General features: G+C 39.2%; 1 protein-coding gene across 1 annotated transcript in view; it reads right to left on the bottom strand.

Annotated features, from left to right (window-relative positions):
• LOC103515988 (cadherin-99C-like) overlaps positions 1–16,683 on the bottom strand; it is a 38,220-nt gene continuing 21,537 nt past the window's right edge. Inside the window, exons 8-9 of the mRNA XM_017446885.1 lie at positions 9,756–9,878; positions 1–285 (exon numbers count right to left, since the gene is read on the bottom strand). Of these exons, the coding sequence (XP_017302374.1) occupies positions 1–285; positions 9,756–9,878 (408 nt within the window). The remainder of the gene's footprint in view (positions 286–9,755; positions 9,879–16,683) is intronic.

The following is a 16,683-nucleotide window of genomic DNA, read 5'->3' as shown; positions in this document are numbered from 1 at the left end:
TTAAACGAATTGTTCACTTACCGAAGCCACAATGGTCACCAGATACCGCTGCGTCTTCTCAAAATCCAAGCTCCTATTCACCGTCACCTGACCTTGATGTGGCAGATTGATGGAGAAGTACGAGTAGCCGTCTACCACCGTCACTCTATCCTTGCCTACGCCGTCTGCCGTTCCGATGTTCTTGTCCTGAGATGGCACGATGAAATATTCGACCAATCCGTTGACCCCGGCATCGGCATCCACTGCGCGCAGATTCTTGAAGATGGTCGAACCCACCGGTGTGAGCTGTGAACAGAAGAGAAAAAGAATATGAGAGGGTTTAGTCTCTCCAGGTGAAAGTGTTTCTGTCAGGTGTTATCAGAGGGGTACTCGGATTTGGGATATCAAAGATCCGACCTCAAAGGTATAGTGGTTAGCAGAGCGATGGACTGTGGATCTGGAGGTTGGTGATCCAAGTCTAATAAGGTTATACGTAAATTTTATCGAAGTATTTTGTTCGGGAACGAAATTTGTGACAAGCTTTTAATTTTAATCATTTATAGGTATTTCACATAATTCAAATTAATATTGAAACATACTGTGGATCCTAAAGTAAGTGGATAAAATTCTATTTGTTGAGCCGCCGAATAGGAATACTGAGATTGAACCCCTTGCTTATACGTAAATTTTATCGAAGTATTTTGTTCGGGAACGAAATTTGTGACAAGCTTTTAATTTTAATCATTTATAGGTATTTCACATATTTGGGAAAAGACGCAGTAAAAGAAGAAGATAGGTATTTCACATAATTCAAATTAATATTGAAACATGCTGTGGATCCTAAAGTAAGTGAGGATAAAATTCTATTTGTTGAGCCGCCGAATAGGAATGCTGAGATTGAACCCCTTGTCAGACGAGTCTTGGTCACTATTGGGCTCTAAAAGGTGTTATGTCAAAGACTCTGATGAATTCTCAGAAATAAATAGGAAATTTCCAATATCAAAAGAAAAATTAGTCATTCAAAACAACAAGACCAGAAAAAGTACGCTGTACACTACTTAGAGACATTTTGATAAATTGCCTAGAATAATAAAGTATGTAGGAACCTATGAGGGCTAAGAGATAGGTTTAGAATATAATATTCATGTATAGATGTATAGTGTGGCTCGGTTATTATGTTGTAGGATAAATTGCCTAGAATAATAAAGTATGTAGGAACCTATGAGGGCTAAGAGATAGGTTTAGAATATAATATTCATGTATAGATGTATACTGTGGCTCGGTTATTATGTTGTACTGCAGCGAGACATGATCTCATAAATCGAAAAGAAATTCTCAGGCAACAAGAGATAACAATAGAAGCCGGAGTGGAAACTGGTATGAGCGTACATTTGCCACATGTCTTTGTTTTCAAGTTGCACTGATCACTGTCATCTCGGCCAAGACAAACATTAATTTTATGACCGGTCAACGTTTGCAGCGAGACATGATCTCATAAATCGAAAAGAAATTCTCAGGCAACAAGAGATAACAATAGAAGCCGGAGTGGAAACTGGTATGAGCATACATAGGTAGACTCACTGGATGCACTGACGAGTTCTGTAGAAACCACAAGTGTCAGTCTAGGAATACCTGCGATATCGACAGAGGAAGTTCACAATGTAATAACGATCTTGCCGGTACTTGTTCGATAATATTTGAATCATGGGGTTTGAAATTCCCATAGAAGGTATGCTGGAACAAGAATTCCAAGACCTTGAAATTGGAAGAGAGGCAAAAGTTCCAAGCTCTTTGTAGTTCTGATGCCCAACGCCTGTCACACAATCATTAGCAGAATGGGAGGGCAATCTTTATGTCAGCCAAATTTAATCAACGATAAATCATTTGGAGGCAAATCCCCATATTTGGCGTATAATTAGAAAGAAGTTAATGGTCTACGACCCCTTCAGACCTATGCGGAGAGGCGGCTGGGATTTGGTCAACCATAACTCTTACGTTTGAACCTACCTAGTCGTCATTTGTAGAGAGGAAGACCAAAGATGCAATGGACAAACTGTAGAAATGGGGATCTGCGTGAAAAGGGACTGACCCGAGAGCAAACTCAAAACCGAGCTGACTGGAAAAGGCAGACACGTAACACCGACCTCGTATAAGGAAAAGAACAAGATGAGTATCACAACACTGTAAAGGATGGCACTTAAGGTGAATTTTCCTTTTGGAAAACTGACCACTGGAAATTGACCACTGCTCCATTCAGTCTCCATGTCATCTCTCTCTCTCTCTCTCTCTCTCTCTCTCTCTCTCTCTCTCTCTCTCTCTCTTTCTCTCTCTCTCTCTAAAAAAAGAAAAAAAAAATAGATCCGCGAATAGTGAAGAGGCTAGCGTCGACAACCAGGTTGAAGTCAAAGTCAATCAACCTGGATTCGGTTTCGGTTGGACAGAGGTTGGTACCCATGTTTTCCTAATGAAGGTTCACTAGAAGCCCACACACCAAACGGTTAGGTAGACTCACTGGATGCACTGACGAGTTCTGTAGAAACCACAAGTGTCAGTCTAGGAATACCTGCGATATCGACAGAGGAAGTTCGCAATGCAATAACGATCTTGCCGGTACTTGTTCGATAATATTTGAATCATGGGGTTTGAAATTCTCATAGAAGGTATGCTCTTTCTACTAACCAGGTCTAGGAATACCTGCGATATCGACAGAGGAAGTTCGCAATGCAATAACGATCTTGCCGGTACTTGTTCGATAATATTTGAATCATGGCGTTTGAAATTCCCAAAGAAGGTATGCTCTTTCTACTAACCATGTTTCAATGAAATCAGGAATCTACGTCAATCATCCTACCGACATATCATGGATCACCATGAAAAATGTTACAGTGAATGGGTCCAAAGTTCGACCCAATTCAGATAATGATAATAATATGATGCTGGAGGTAAGAAAAGCAAATACAAGTACGAATACATCCAACACTTGAAACTTCAATGTTAATATAAATGAAGGGAATTACACATAAGGCATATCATTATGATCTAACATTGAAATTACCGAGATATACCTGGAGGTGTTGTCAGATAATGATAATAATATGATGCTGGAGGTAAGAAAAGCAAATACAAGTACGAATACTCCCAACACTTGAAACTTCAATGTTAAAATATAAATGAAGGGAATTACACATGGGGCATATCATTATGATCTAACATTGAAATTACCGAGTTATACCTGGAGGTGTTGGATGCAAGGTGCAGTATTTCCAACCAAACTTGATATCTAATTAGCTAATTACTAACTACTATCGAAAATATCAAAACTCATTGCCTTATAGGATCTAGTGAAGGTACCCGTGAGCTAAGTGGAACAGTATTCAGCTTGAAAATTGTGGTAAGCACACCCAAGAGAGAATTCTCTTGCTCAATAATAAATTGAAAACGGATCAAGTTTTCAGTCTAAGGTTAAATTTACTTAGGTAGGTAGGTACATAGGTATTCTTTAACCACGATCGAATAAACTACGGACTAAAAAATTCCCGGAGGGACGGACCCAGCTTGTTTTCCATTAAGACATCCAAGTTGGGCGTTTAGTTATGGAGCCTCCAAGGCCGAGGGCAATTAAGCAGATATTACCTATTAGGAGGCCGGAGCCCCAGTACGCAACAGACGTAGTATTCAGACTAATCAAAGTATTCATTGCTTTGATTAGATGAAAAAATAAATAAATTTACCTAGGCAAGTTGTTTTTTGACCCCGCCGAGATTCGAACCCAGGTCTCCCGCTTGAAAGGCGAGCGCAGTGACCACTACACCATGGGAGGTACCTAAGTATATTCTATTTTATTCTTACCTCAGATACAGTGGTTTCATACGGGGTGTTGAGAAATCGCGGCGCATTATCATTGACATCGGACAGGCAAGTTAAAATAATACCTAGATAATTAAGTTTGCAAATAACATAAACACGTTCTCCTAGAAAATAATCTATTTTTTCAGAGGTTTGATATAGGGAACTGTAACTGCTAAGTCCCGAAAGCGAAGAGAGAAGGAAGACTGGATAGGAGAAAGCCAGCCGTTCCAAGAACGAACCTTATCTGTTTAGATTCTGTCCCGGACAGGAATCGAACCCGCGATCTAGCGCTTACATCGATCGATTTTGAACAACCAAATCAAGCTTCACCTCCTGATGGAAACGAAGAAGAGTTTGGCGTCTCCACTAAAAATCGCTCCAACTGTACGAAAAGCGATGTCTTATCAATTCCGCAGATCTACAGCAGAGATTTACGTAAAGATCTCTAATACGCAACAGGTGTGGAATAGACTTGAACAAAAACAGAGGATATCTCCACTAAATCGCTCCAACTGTACGAAAAGCGATGTCTTATCAATTCCGCAGATCTACAGCAGAGATTTACGTATAAAGATCTCTACGCAACAGGTGTGGAATAGACTTGAAGAAAAACAGAGGATATCTACGAACGTACAAACCGACTTGTAAACTCAGCATGAAAAAAGAAGAACACGAAAAAGGACAGAGGATATCTACGAACGTACAAACCGACTTGTAAACTCAGCATGAAAAAAGAAGAACACGAAAAAGAAGAAGAAGACACAGAGGATATCTACGAACGTACAAACCGACTTGTAAACTCAGCATGAAAAAAGAAGAACACGAAAAAGAAGAAGAAGACGAAAAAGAAAAAGACGAAGAAAAACTGTCAGTTTCTGGCAGTGTTAAGTGTCATAATAGATACCAGGCTCAGATTAGCGTGATTTTCGTTTTGCATGTCATTCCCAGGGCGGTCTAAAAATGGTCATAAAGTTGCAAACCTTGGCCGAAAACACTTCAAAGTTCAAGGCTGAATGGCCAAACACACAATGTCTGAAAAGAAACTGTCGGCCAATGAATGAAATCCAGATTATGATTTATGAACGCCATTTTTCTTGGACTTAATACCTATTTCTCATTTCATTTCATATATGTTATATTATTATTTTTGTAGGTCTGTATGTTTTTCATTTTATTAATTAACCCTGCTCTGTTGGCCATACAGAGTCTGGTAAACTAACAAGTCTGATCGGCAACAAATGTTATGTGGTGGTCTCGGTTGCCCCCAGACTCCAAATTATTTCAATGGGAACAAACGTAAACTTTTGTTTCGTCTCTTCTTGGATATCAGAGACTCCAAAGGAATTCGCATTCTGATTTCTGATACAAAAGATTTATAAACGCTAACAACTAACAATAAAAATAAACAATTGACAATCTTCAAAGCAAAATGAGCGGACCATTGAAAAATGAAAAGGAAGAAAAAATTCCCCCAGAAATATTTCCTTAAATTTCCTCAGAATATATTTATTGAGTATACCCAGTGGCGTAGCGTGTATGTAGGGCGTGTATGGCGGCCATACAACTCAAAAGTTCACTCAAATGCCCATAAACATTAATGGCATGTACTGTGATGGGACTTGGTAGACCTGTGCATGAGCCCTACAATGCCCTACACTTGAATTTAGACCACGCTACGCCACTGAGTATACCTACTAATGAACAAGGCCCCAATAATAATTATAACCAAACAGAAATACCACTGAATTCACCACATAGCGCGAAGCTCATTTCCCAGAAATTTGCTCAAAAATCTCCGAAAAATATCTTCCCATTAACGTTATTTATTCATTCAAAAATTAGCTACGATAAGTTCTTTTTTTATACACTTCAAAGTTCAAGGCTGAATGGCCAAACACACAATGTCTGAAAAGAAACTGTCGGCCAATGAATGAAATCCAGATTATGATTTAAGAACGCCATTTTTCTTGGACTTAATACCTATTTCTCATTTCATGTCATATGTATATGTTATATTATTATTTTTGTAGGTATGTTTTTCATTTTATTAATTAACCCCGCTCTGTTGGCCATACAGAGTCTGGTAAACTAACAAGGTAATAGATCGGCAACAAATTTTATGTGGTGGTCTCGGTTGCCCCAGACTCCAAATTATTTCAATGGGAACAAACGTAAACTTTTGTTTTGTCTCTTCTTGGTTATCAGAGACTCCAAAGGAATTCGCATTCTGATTTCTGATACAAAAGATTTATAAGCGCTAACAACTAACAATAAAAATAAACAATTGCCAAACTTCAAAGCAAAATTAGCGGAACATTGAAAAATGAAAATTTGGAAAAGAATTCCCCCAAAAAAATATTTCCTTAAATTTCCTCAAAATATAGGTATTTATTGAGTATACCTACTAATGAACTAGGCCCCAATAATAATTATAACCAAACAGAAATACCACTGAAATCACCACATAGCGCGAAGCTCATTTCCCAGAAATTTGCTCAAAAATCTCCGAAAAATATCTTCCCATTAACGTTATTTATTCATTCAAAAATTAGCTACGATAAGTTCTTTTTTTATGAGGTTTGACAGAGGGAACTGTAACTGCTATGGTCTTATCGTCCCGAAATCGAAGAGAGGGTTTGACAGAGGGAACTTTAACTGCTATGGTCTTATCGTCCCGAAATCGAAGAGAGAAGGAAGACAGGATAGGAGAAAGCCAGCCGTTCCGAGAACGAACATTATCCCATCAGGATAAAATCCGCCCCGGGCGGAAATCGAACCCGCGGCCTAGCGCTTACAAGGTAGACGCACTACCAACTAAGCTAACTAGGCTGGCTGATAAGTTCATTTATTTGGGGAGAGCAAAAAATGTTGATTCAATCATTTGATAACAATGAGGCCGTATTTTGTAAACGCCAAGTTCGAAAAGAACTGACTTTTCTCTCGTCTGAAATGAAAAACACTGTGGTCAACTTTATTTACCCCTAAGTACCGCTGCACCGCGGACCGGATTAAACGTTTGAAGCGGTTGAATAGATTGTACGTTTCTTTCTTTCTTCCAGTCACTAATGCTGGAAGAAGAAGAAGAAGAAGAAGAAGAAGAAGAAGAAGAAGAAGAAGAAGAAGAAGAAGAAGAAGAAGAAGAAGATTTTGATATCAATGATCCGACCTTAGCGGTATAAGATGAACTGTGGGTGTGGATGTTGGTGATCCAAGTCCAATAAGGTTATAAATTTCATCGAAGTATTTAGTTGAGGAACAAAATTTGTGAGAAGCTTTTAATCATTTATGCTTCACATAATTCAAATTCATATGGAAACATACCTACTTCAAATCCTAAAGTAAGTGACGATAAAATTCCATCCCTCGAGCCGCCGACTAGGAATGCGGGGATTGAATCCTTGTCCTCCTGTTTATCAGGTTGAGCTCTAAGGTGTTATGTCAAAGACTCTGATGAATTCTCAGAAATAAATAGGAAATTTCCAATATGGTGTGTGTGTGTGGTGGGATGGGTGTGGTGTGTGTGTGTGTGGTGATTTGGTGTGTGGTGGATGTGGTGTGTGGTGGATGTGGTGTGTGGTGGTGGGTGTGGTGTGATGGGATGTGTGTGATGGGTGTGGTGTGTGTGGGGGCTGGGGGGTGTATTTGTGTGTGTGTGGTGGTCCCGTACAAAGGACGGGTCAACCACTAGGTGTGATGGGTGTGGTGTGTGTGGGGGCTGGGGGGTGTATTTGTGTGTGTGTGGTGGTCCCGTACAAAGGACGGGTCAACCACTAGTTTCTAATATCAAAAGAAAAATGGTCATTCAAAACAGCTGCAAGACTAGAAAAAATACGCTGTACACTACTTAGAGACATTTTGATAAATTGCCTAGAATAATAAAGTAGGTAGGAACCTATGAGGGCTAAGAGATAGGTTTAGAATATAATATTCTTGTATAGATGTATAGTGTGGCTCGGTTATTATGTTGTACTCAATGGTAGATAATATTGACATACTGTTTCGGTAGGGCTACGTCAGATTGCAGGAAATCCTTACATTGTTTCAATTGAGGTAAAGGTCTATTTTTGATAAACTCTCTCTTTTAAAATGCAAAGGTAGCTCTAAGTTCAGAGGTTGGATTCCAGAACAGGTAAGGTGGATATCGCCTTACCTGACTTTGTTTCACTGTCGGAGGAAGCACTGTGCAATATACCTTCCCCTTTTAAAGATTCTCTACCATTGCACATGTGACATGTTTGGCAACAATGCCCATTTTTTTGCTGTCACATTGATCTGGACACACTATAGTAAACTCATCTGAAAATGCGATACGAGTCGTGCAGCACTGGCAGGACTCAATATGACGGCATTTGTTTGGTGACCCTGGACGCGTAAAGTAAATTAGGTACCTAAGTACCTAGTAAACTTTAGAATTTAGATGATGGATACACATTTAGACCAAAAAGGTGTGTTCCGGCGGAACATTTGATTTTTGACAAAAATACGGATTGTTCCGGGAAATAACGTACGGTTGGCAACCCTAACTCCTAGGTACACCTAGTAAACTCATCTGAAAATGCGCTACGAGTCGTGCAGCACTGGCAGGACTCAATATGACGGCATTTGTTTGGTGACCCTGGACGCGTAAATTAAAGTACATAAGTACCTAGTAAACTTTAGAATTTAGATGATAGATACACATTTAGACCAGTATAAATCATACCTACATACATCCTTTTAGTTTTCCTTTTGTACGTTTGTCTTGGAAAACTGAGTTTCTGAAGTTGAACACACGTAATGGTACCTACATATGTACTGTAAACGCAGATATTCCCATTAGGCACCTACGTCTCTGTAAAAATCTCAAGTGAACTCAAGTCCTAATTCTTTACTGACCGGATCCATAGCTCATTAACTTTTACTATCCTTAGTCCTGTAGTAAAAAGATCTTGCTTCTGTGGTAAGGACAAAGCTTAACGCACATACAATACCAGTCGTTTGTTATCTTCTGATTCTACAGTCATATTTTTTAAATGGTTCAACTAATGATTTCCAAGTGCGTAATTGTTATCGGTTTGCTCATAGAAAGGTGAACTGGCCTTCTGACTTGAGTAACGGGACCACTGGCATATTGAGTGCCGTCTGACAGAGAAATGTTAATGAAAAAAGCACTAGCAGTCGTCTTGACCTTCTTTTGCAGTTGGACAAAAACCATTACGTTGAGTGGAGACAATAAAATCTGCGATAGTCCACACGTATTGATTCACGGCGTCGATCGACGAGGTGAATCCATGTTGTCGAGGCAGTGTGGACGGTTTTAGTCGACATCGAATACATATGTGTGGACGCACCTTCTCATACAAAAAGCCCAATCCGAGGCTTAGGTGTAGGGACAAACAGCCCTAGAAGATTGGTTAAGCTTTTACGAATGTGTGGACACAGCTTAGACAACGTTTAGATATCTACGTTAGAGCATTAGGGAGATAAAGAGATATAAAAGGTTAAATGTGGAAGGCAAAAAGTAGTCATGATAATGGTATAGGTACCTAATGATAGTCATTAGAGAGGGATAAACGTAGGTACATTTCTACTTTGAGGTCAAGGTGGAAAAGAGACAAAGACTGAGATGGTGAGAAATGATATACCATCTGTTTTTATCAGTCTCAGTTACGACCAGATAGCCAATCTAAAGGAGAGAGAGAGAGCAAATGTCACTTAAGGTCTTATTTTGGTGGAGATGACAAGTTTTCCACTTCTACTATTACCAAACACCAAAAAAAATTTGAGACTGAGTGGATCCCGCAACAGCCAGTCACGGAATCAATCATTTGCATGATACAAATTTTTTGACCCCGCCGAGATTCGAACCCAGGTCTCCCGCTTGAAAGGCGAGCGCAGTGACCACTACACCATGGGAGGTACCTAAGTATATTCTATTTTATTCTTACCTCAGATACAGTGGTTTCATACGGGGTGTTGAGAAATCGCGGCGCATTATCATTGACATCGGACACCCTTACAATGACCGGGATGGTGCGCTTCCTGTTCGACACTTTGACGGTGCACGTGAGCTGTGAACAGAGATGGGCAAGTAAAGTTAGTTCGGAAAAGTTCAGCTTAAGAACAATAAACACTTGTGTGGAAAGCGGACAAAAATTTGACGTTCACAGGATTAGGACGGGATGTAAGTATGTTTCAATAGTCGACCATGCTTCAGTAGTCAACCTTCTTACATACTCCTAGTAGGGTTGCCAACTTTTTTTTCGGCATATACGGTACAAACTAGCGAAATGGTGAAAAAATACGGATTTCCCGATTTTTACCCGGAACAAAGGCATGCACCCCCCCCCTCCCCCCCCTACTGCTTTTGTAAAGGGACTTTTCATGCGAGCAGTATAAATAAGCACTATTATTATAAAAAACGTCCTCCCAAGACTGGTACAGTTCCGGAAAACACAAGCGTGGTGAACTGACAAATGTTGACACAGGTGATTTGGATTAATGGTTTACACCTCGGTGTATTCATAAGACCTGTTGTACAAGACCAGAGTGCAAGAACTGACCACAGATTGATAATCCCAGCCCACGCTGTGAGCCGAGCAAAGACCTAGTGACAAGTATGGGCGACCAATCCCTAGGTCCATAGTAAATATAGTTACCTATAATACCGATCACAGTCAACATGGTCTGTATAATAAGCACTAACTGATTGACAATAACTGATAGACTCAGCCCAGTTACCCAAGAACGGAAGGATTTTTGACAAGCGGTGCACAACTGCACAGTGTAGAAGTGCAAAAAGAAATAACGGTGCACCTGCCTCCGTGGTGTAGGGGTCAAGGCGCTCACCTGGTAAAAAGGAGGGCGGGGGCTCTATCCCAGCCGAGGAATAAAATTGGATGCTCGTTTATATGAGAACTTAGTCACAAAATAAGAGCTCTAAGGCCAGAGACCTGACAAGTACACCTGATCGGGTCCGCCTGTCAGGTCTACCTGATACCTGATGAGCACACACAACACTATTAGGTAGACCTGACAGGCGGACCTGATCAGGTGTATCAGTCAGGTCTTTGAAAATGTTTCAGGCGTAATCCTCGCCCAGTGTACAGTGGTTACCTTTCACTCGAAAGTATCTGTATTTGGAGCTCTGGACCGGATATTGTATCATTTAGCATGCTGTTCCTGAATCTATCGTTTTCCAGAATCCAGGGCCAGGGCATAAGTAAAACCGATACTCTTGTCTTCGAAAACATCACTCCAGAGCACTTGGAAATCAAGTCTCGCATTGCTAAACTTCAACCTTTCCTGCCTGTGCGAATGTGTGCAAGGAATTTGCCACATGTCTTTGTTTTCAAGTTGCACTGATCACTGTCATCTCGGCCAAGACAAACATTAATTTTATGACCGGTCAACGTTTGCAGCGAGACATGATCTCATAAATCGAAAAGAAATTCTCAGGCAACAAGAGACAACAATAGAAGCCGGAGTGGAAACTGGTATGAGCATACATAGGTAGACTCACTGGATGCACTGACGAGTTCTGTAGAAACCACAAGTGTCAGTCTAGGAATACCTGCGATATCGACAGAGGAAGTTCGCAATGCAATAACGATCTTGCCGGTACTTGTTCGATAATATTTGAATCATGGGGTTTGAAATTCTCATAGAAGGTATGCTCTTTCTACTAACCAGGTTTCAATGAAATCAGGAATCTACGTCAATCATCCTACCGACATATCATGGATCACCATGAAAAATGTTACAGTGAATGGGTCCAAAGTTCGACCCAATTCAGATAATGATAATAATATGATGCTGGAGGTAAGAAAAGCAAATACAAGTACGAATACTCCCAACACTTGAAACTTCAATGTTAAAACAAATGAAGGGAATTACACATGGGGCATATCATTATGATCTAACATTGAAATTACCGAGATATACCTGGAGGTGTTTGATGCAAGGTGCAGTATTTCCAACCAAACTTGATATCTAATTACTAACTACTATCGAAAATATCAAAACTCATTGCCTTATAGGATCTAGTGGAGGTACCCGTGAGCTAATTGGAACAGTATTCAGCTTGAAAATTGTGGTAAGCACACCCAAGAGAGAATTCTCTTTCTCAATAATAAATTGAAAACGGATCAAGTTTTCAGTCTAAGATTAAATTTAATGTAAATGTTACAACAGAACACCCAAATAAGCACCATTCAATAGGATAAGGAAAGTCGTGTGATGTTCACACCAGATTTTTTTTTTTCCATTGAGACATCCAAGTTGGGCGTTTAGTTATGGAGCCTCCAAGGCCGAGGGCAATTAAGCAGATATTACCTATTAGGAGGCCGGGCCCCAGTACGCAACAGACGCAGTATTCAGACTAATCAAAGTATTCCTTGCATTGATTAGATGAAAAAATAAATAAATTTACCTAGGCAAGTTAAAGTTGCATATGGAAACCACAAAACTGTAAGCTCTTGTCACTACCACACATAATGCCCTGAACACTGAGTATGGAACATTGCTTATTATAGCAAGATAGAATATCAGAACAGAAAAAAAACGAGAGTATAGGTAGGTAAGTATTATTTTACATTTTACTGCAGTAAAATACCTACTTATTTCATACAAAAATATAGAATTACTTGTAACTAATTCAGAAAAAGCTCAAATAAATTGATAACTACTATCTGTGAAACCACAAAACTGTAAGCTCTTGTCACTACCACACATAATGCCCTGAACACTGAGTATGGAACATTGCTTATTACAGCAAGATAGAATATCAGAACAGAAAAAACGAGAGTAGGTAGGTAAGTATTATTTTACATTTTACTGCAGTAAAATACCTACCTATTTCATACAAAAATATAGAATTACTTGTAACTAATTCAGAAAAAGCTCAAATAAATTGATAACTACTATCTGTTAGGTACTGCTGTAAAAATAAACTGGTTTTGCTAAGTTTGCTTCATTTCTGTTTGTTTTATATTCTTCATTCAAATATGCTCGGATTACCTTTAGCCCGTGATCCGATCGCTATCTTCCACTGTAGGCCATGGATTTATGATCAACCAACACAAATAAACCAGACTTTTATCTAATAAGGTACACACATTACTCCAGCCTAGACCTAGGAACAGCGAGATTCAAGCTAGAAAAAAAAGCAGTAACCTCGTATGATTTATGCTGGCGATCAAACTTTTTTCTTTATAATAAGGAAAGACGATCTAAGTATTCCAAGTGAAGAATGTAAAGGTAGTGCTCGCGGCAGACATACATCTTTTAGCATTTATCTTGGCAGATATTGCTGCAGAGAACCTAAGGGTATGACTGAGCTAATACAGAAGACATGGAGAAGATGTTGGACATGACACCTTGACAGGAGGTATACACCATATTGATGAATGCAATAAACAATAATCTATTCTATTCTATGTAGTTACCTATTGTGAATCTATACATACAGAGTGAAAAGGAATAGAGTTTCGAGTGAAAGCTATGGAACTTGGCTTGGTACACTGCCTCATGCCGTGCACTCTCAGATTCCCAAACCCAGAACTGCTGGAATAAGAATTCCAAGACCTTGAAATTGGAAGAGAGGCAAAAGTTCCAAGCTCTTTGTAGTTCTGATGCCCAACGCCTGTCACAGACAATCATTAGCAGAATGGGAGGGCAATCTTTATGTCAGCCAAATTTAATCAACGATAAATCATTTGGAACGAAATCCCCATGTTAGGCGTATAATTAGAAAGAAGTTAATGGTCGACGACCCCTTCAGACCTATGCGGAGAGGCCGCTGGGATTTGGTCAACCATAATTCTTACGTTTGAACCTACCTAGTCGTCACTTGTAGAGAGGAGGACCAAAGATGCAATGGATAAACCGTAGGTATAAATGGGTATCTGCGTGAAAAGGGACTGACCCGAGAGCAAACTCAAAACAGAGCTGACTGGAAAAGGCAGACACGTAACACCGACCTCGTATAAGGAAAAGAACAAGATGAGTATCACAACACTGCAACACTGTAAAGGATGGCACTTACGGTGAATTTTCCTTTTGGAAAACTGACCACTGGAAATTGACCACTGCTCCATTCAGCCTCCATGTCAGACTACAAGACTTTAGGGTAAATGCTACACTTTAGTTCAAATCAGAACTCACACAGAATAGACATGTTAACAAAATAAAAATCGACTGCCATCAAGATTTTGCCTGCGGCGTTCATGATTTTTTTTTATACCTGCATGCTAGTCACATTTCCTCTTTATTACAACTTAATAAACAAACCCGTATCCATTGGAGGTATCATTCTCATGTAACACACAGATTGTTTTATGTATTTACCTAGTTATCTACCTTTTAATGTATTTATGCTATGTACCTATAATTCTGTATGGTTTTAAGATCAATAAAAATAATGACGCGATTGGTCGTAAAATGGGTTTTTAATATCAAGACAATGTTGGACAATAAAACTGTAAAACACAAGTCCAGCCTTATGACCGAAGTTCAATTTCCGACGTGAATCAAGCGAAGTGCTAATGTTGCCCATTTGAATTTTTATTGCCACGCCTTTACACTATTTTACATGGAGGAAATAAAGAGATTTTTCCTGATTTTTTAGTCCGTCCTCCTTTATTATTACTAATAATAAAAGGTATAGTGGACGGACTATTGTATTCGCTTCGGTGTCTGTCTGTCTGTCAGTCAGTCTGTCTGTCTGTCCTTCATATTATGTCCCGGGTCATTGTGTCATTTGAACCTCACGATGCGGAACTTTGCAAAGTTCGTGGCAGTCTGGCAGATCAGTACTTGGAACTTAGGACTGCTAGGAGTCTAAGAGACTTTGATGGGAGGAGATCAAAGCACGAGTATTTGATATCTTTTGTTCAGCTGTTATGTATGCCAAGTAGTTTTATATTGTCTTCTACTTCAAAGTACTTCAAATTTGATATTAACTATGCCACGAAGTGGTATTTTTTGGGGAATAAGCATATCGATACTTAATTAATAATCAAAAAGTAAGTAGCTGCATAAGGCGGTCCTATTTATTACTGTTATCACCTTTTTTTTTTTAATTAATAAGGGTGTTTTTGTAAAATATACCCCCCATAATGTATCAAATATATAAGACCTTGGTTAGACTGCGGGGAAAAAGGGACTTTTCAGTCCTGTCCCAGCAGGATAAACAAGGTATATTCTATTCTATTCTATTCTATTCTATTATCCCTTGTGTGCCGCGTCCAAGCGACCATTTTTATTTGTATTGCATTGCCCTCCTACATACTTCCATATCCATATAAAAGGCTCCACCCTTATGGGGCTGAGAAAATCCGTAATGGTATAGCAAACTATTTTGAGTCCCTGAATTCGCATCCGATCACCCAGCTTGTAAACAATCACTGACCGTCCAAAAACCTCTAAATGAGGATAGTATAACTTCAGATCTTTCTGATACATATTAGGTAATTCTGACTTAATTAGGAATAATATTTATGAAATAGCTACCTTGAAATTGGACTGAATTTTATACGTCTATAATCTATACCTATCCACCTCTAATGATAATATTGAGTATCAGAAAGTAAACCCGCGGTCCTATTATCCCTTGTATGTTGGGCTGAGAAAATTCTTATTGGCATAGCAAACTATTTTGAGTCCCTGAATTCGCATCCGATCACCCAGCTTGTAAACAATCACTGCCCGTCCAAAAACCTCTAAATGAGGATAGTATAACTTCAGATCTTTCTGATACATATTAGGTAATTCTGACATAATTAGGAATAATATTTATGAAATAGCTACCTTGAAATTGGACTGAATTTCATACGTCTATGATCTATATCTATACCTATCCACCTCTAATGATAATATTGAGTATCAGAAAGTAAACCCACACAAGAAAGGTACCCACAATACTTATACTGAATTACAAGCTCAATTGCCAAGATATTTGTGGTCACGGATTAAATGACATTAGGTCCAGCTCAAGGCAAAAGATTACCCAATCCGTGTAACAACAGTGAGAGTCACAAAGACATATCTAACACTGTCATTGGCTCAGCTAAATTCTAATGTCTAGATTTGATGGATCGATGTTTAATTGTCCTCAGTCTAGAACTCTAGAAGATTAACACTTTCATGATCAGAAGAAATAGAGTATGTACCGCGGGATCTAAAGCTGCGTCCACACATAGTCGACGGCCGTCGATCGACGAGGTCAATCCATGTTGTCGAGGCAGTGTGGACGGTTTTAGTCGACATCGAATACATATGTGTGGACGCACCTTCTCATACAAAAAGCCCAATCCGAGGCTTAGGTGTAGGGACAAACAGCCCTAGAAGATTGGTTAAGCTTTCAAGATGATGAGGTACCCATATTAAATTTTCCAACAAAAAGGTCACCATCTATCAGGATCTCTTTACTTCCAACAGTTTACAGTCATCTTCCTCTATCTCTCATCATAACTTAAACTACAGTACCTACCTACTTACTAATAAAAATTTTACTTCCAACAGTTTACAGTCATCCTCCTCTATCTCTCATCATAACTTAAACTACAGTACCTACCTACCTACTAATAAAAATAAAATAAAATCCCAAATCCTGACTAGAAACTAGAAACCTATGTGTTGTAATTAAACATACAAGCTCGCCTGGGCACTAATTGTTTCTAACACACAACAGTCATTGCCCGCAAGCCGGATTTATTTTCCCCATTAATTTCCAGTCCTATATTGCCTTTGTTTGGTGTGCACTATTTTTAAATCGTTCAAGGCTGGAACTCATAATTCACAGAACTTGTTAATGGTGTGATTGTGACTACAAGTGCTCCGAGCAATGTCACTGTAGAAACATTTGCTGATCAGTTT

The sequence above is a fragment of the Diaphorina citri genome, unplaced genomic scaffold, assembly GCF_000475195.1.
Source record: "Diaphorina citri unplaced genomic scaffold, Diaci psyllid genome assembly version 1.1 scaffold1456, whole genome shotgun sequence".
NCBI classification, from domain to species: Eukaryota; Metazoa; Arthropoda; class Insecta; order Hemiptera; family Psyllidae; genus Diaphorina; species Diaphorina citri.
The sequence above is the reverse complement of the archived record's forward strand: the minus strand, read 5'-3'. Positions and strand labels throughout refer to the sequence as shown.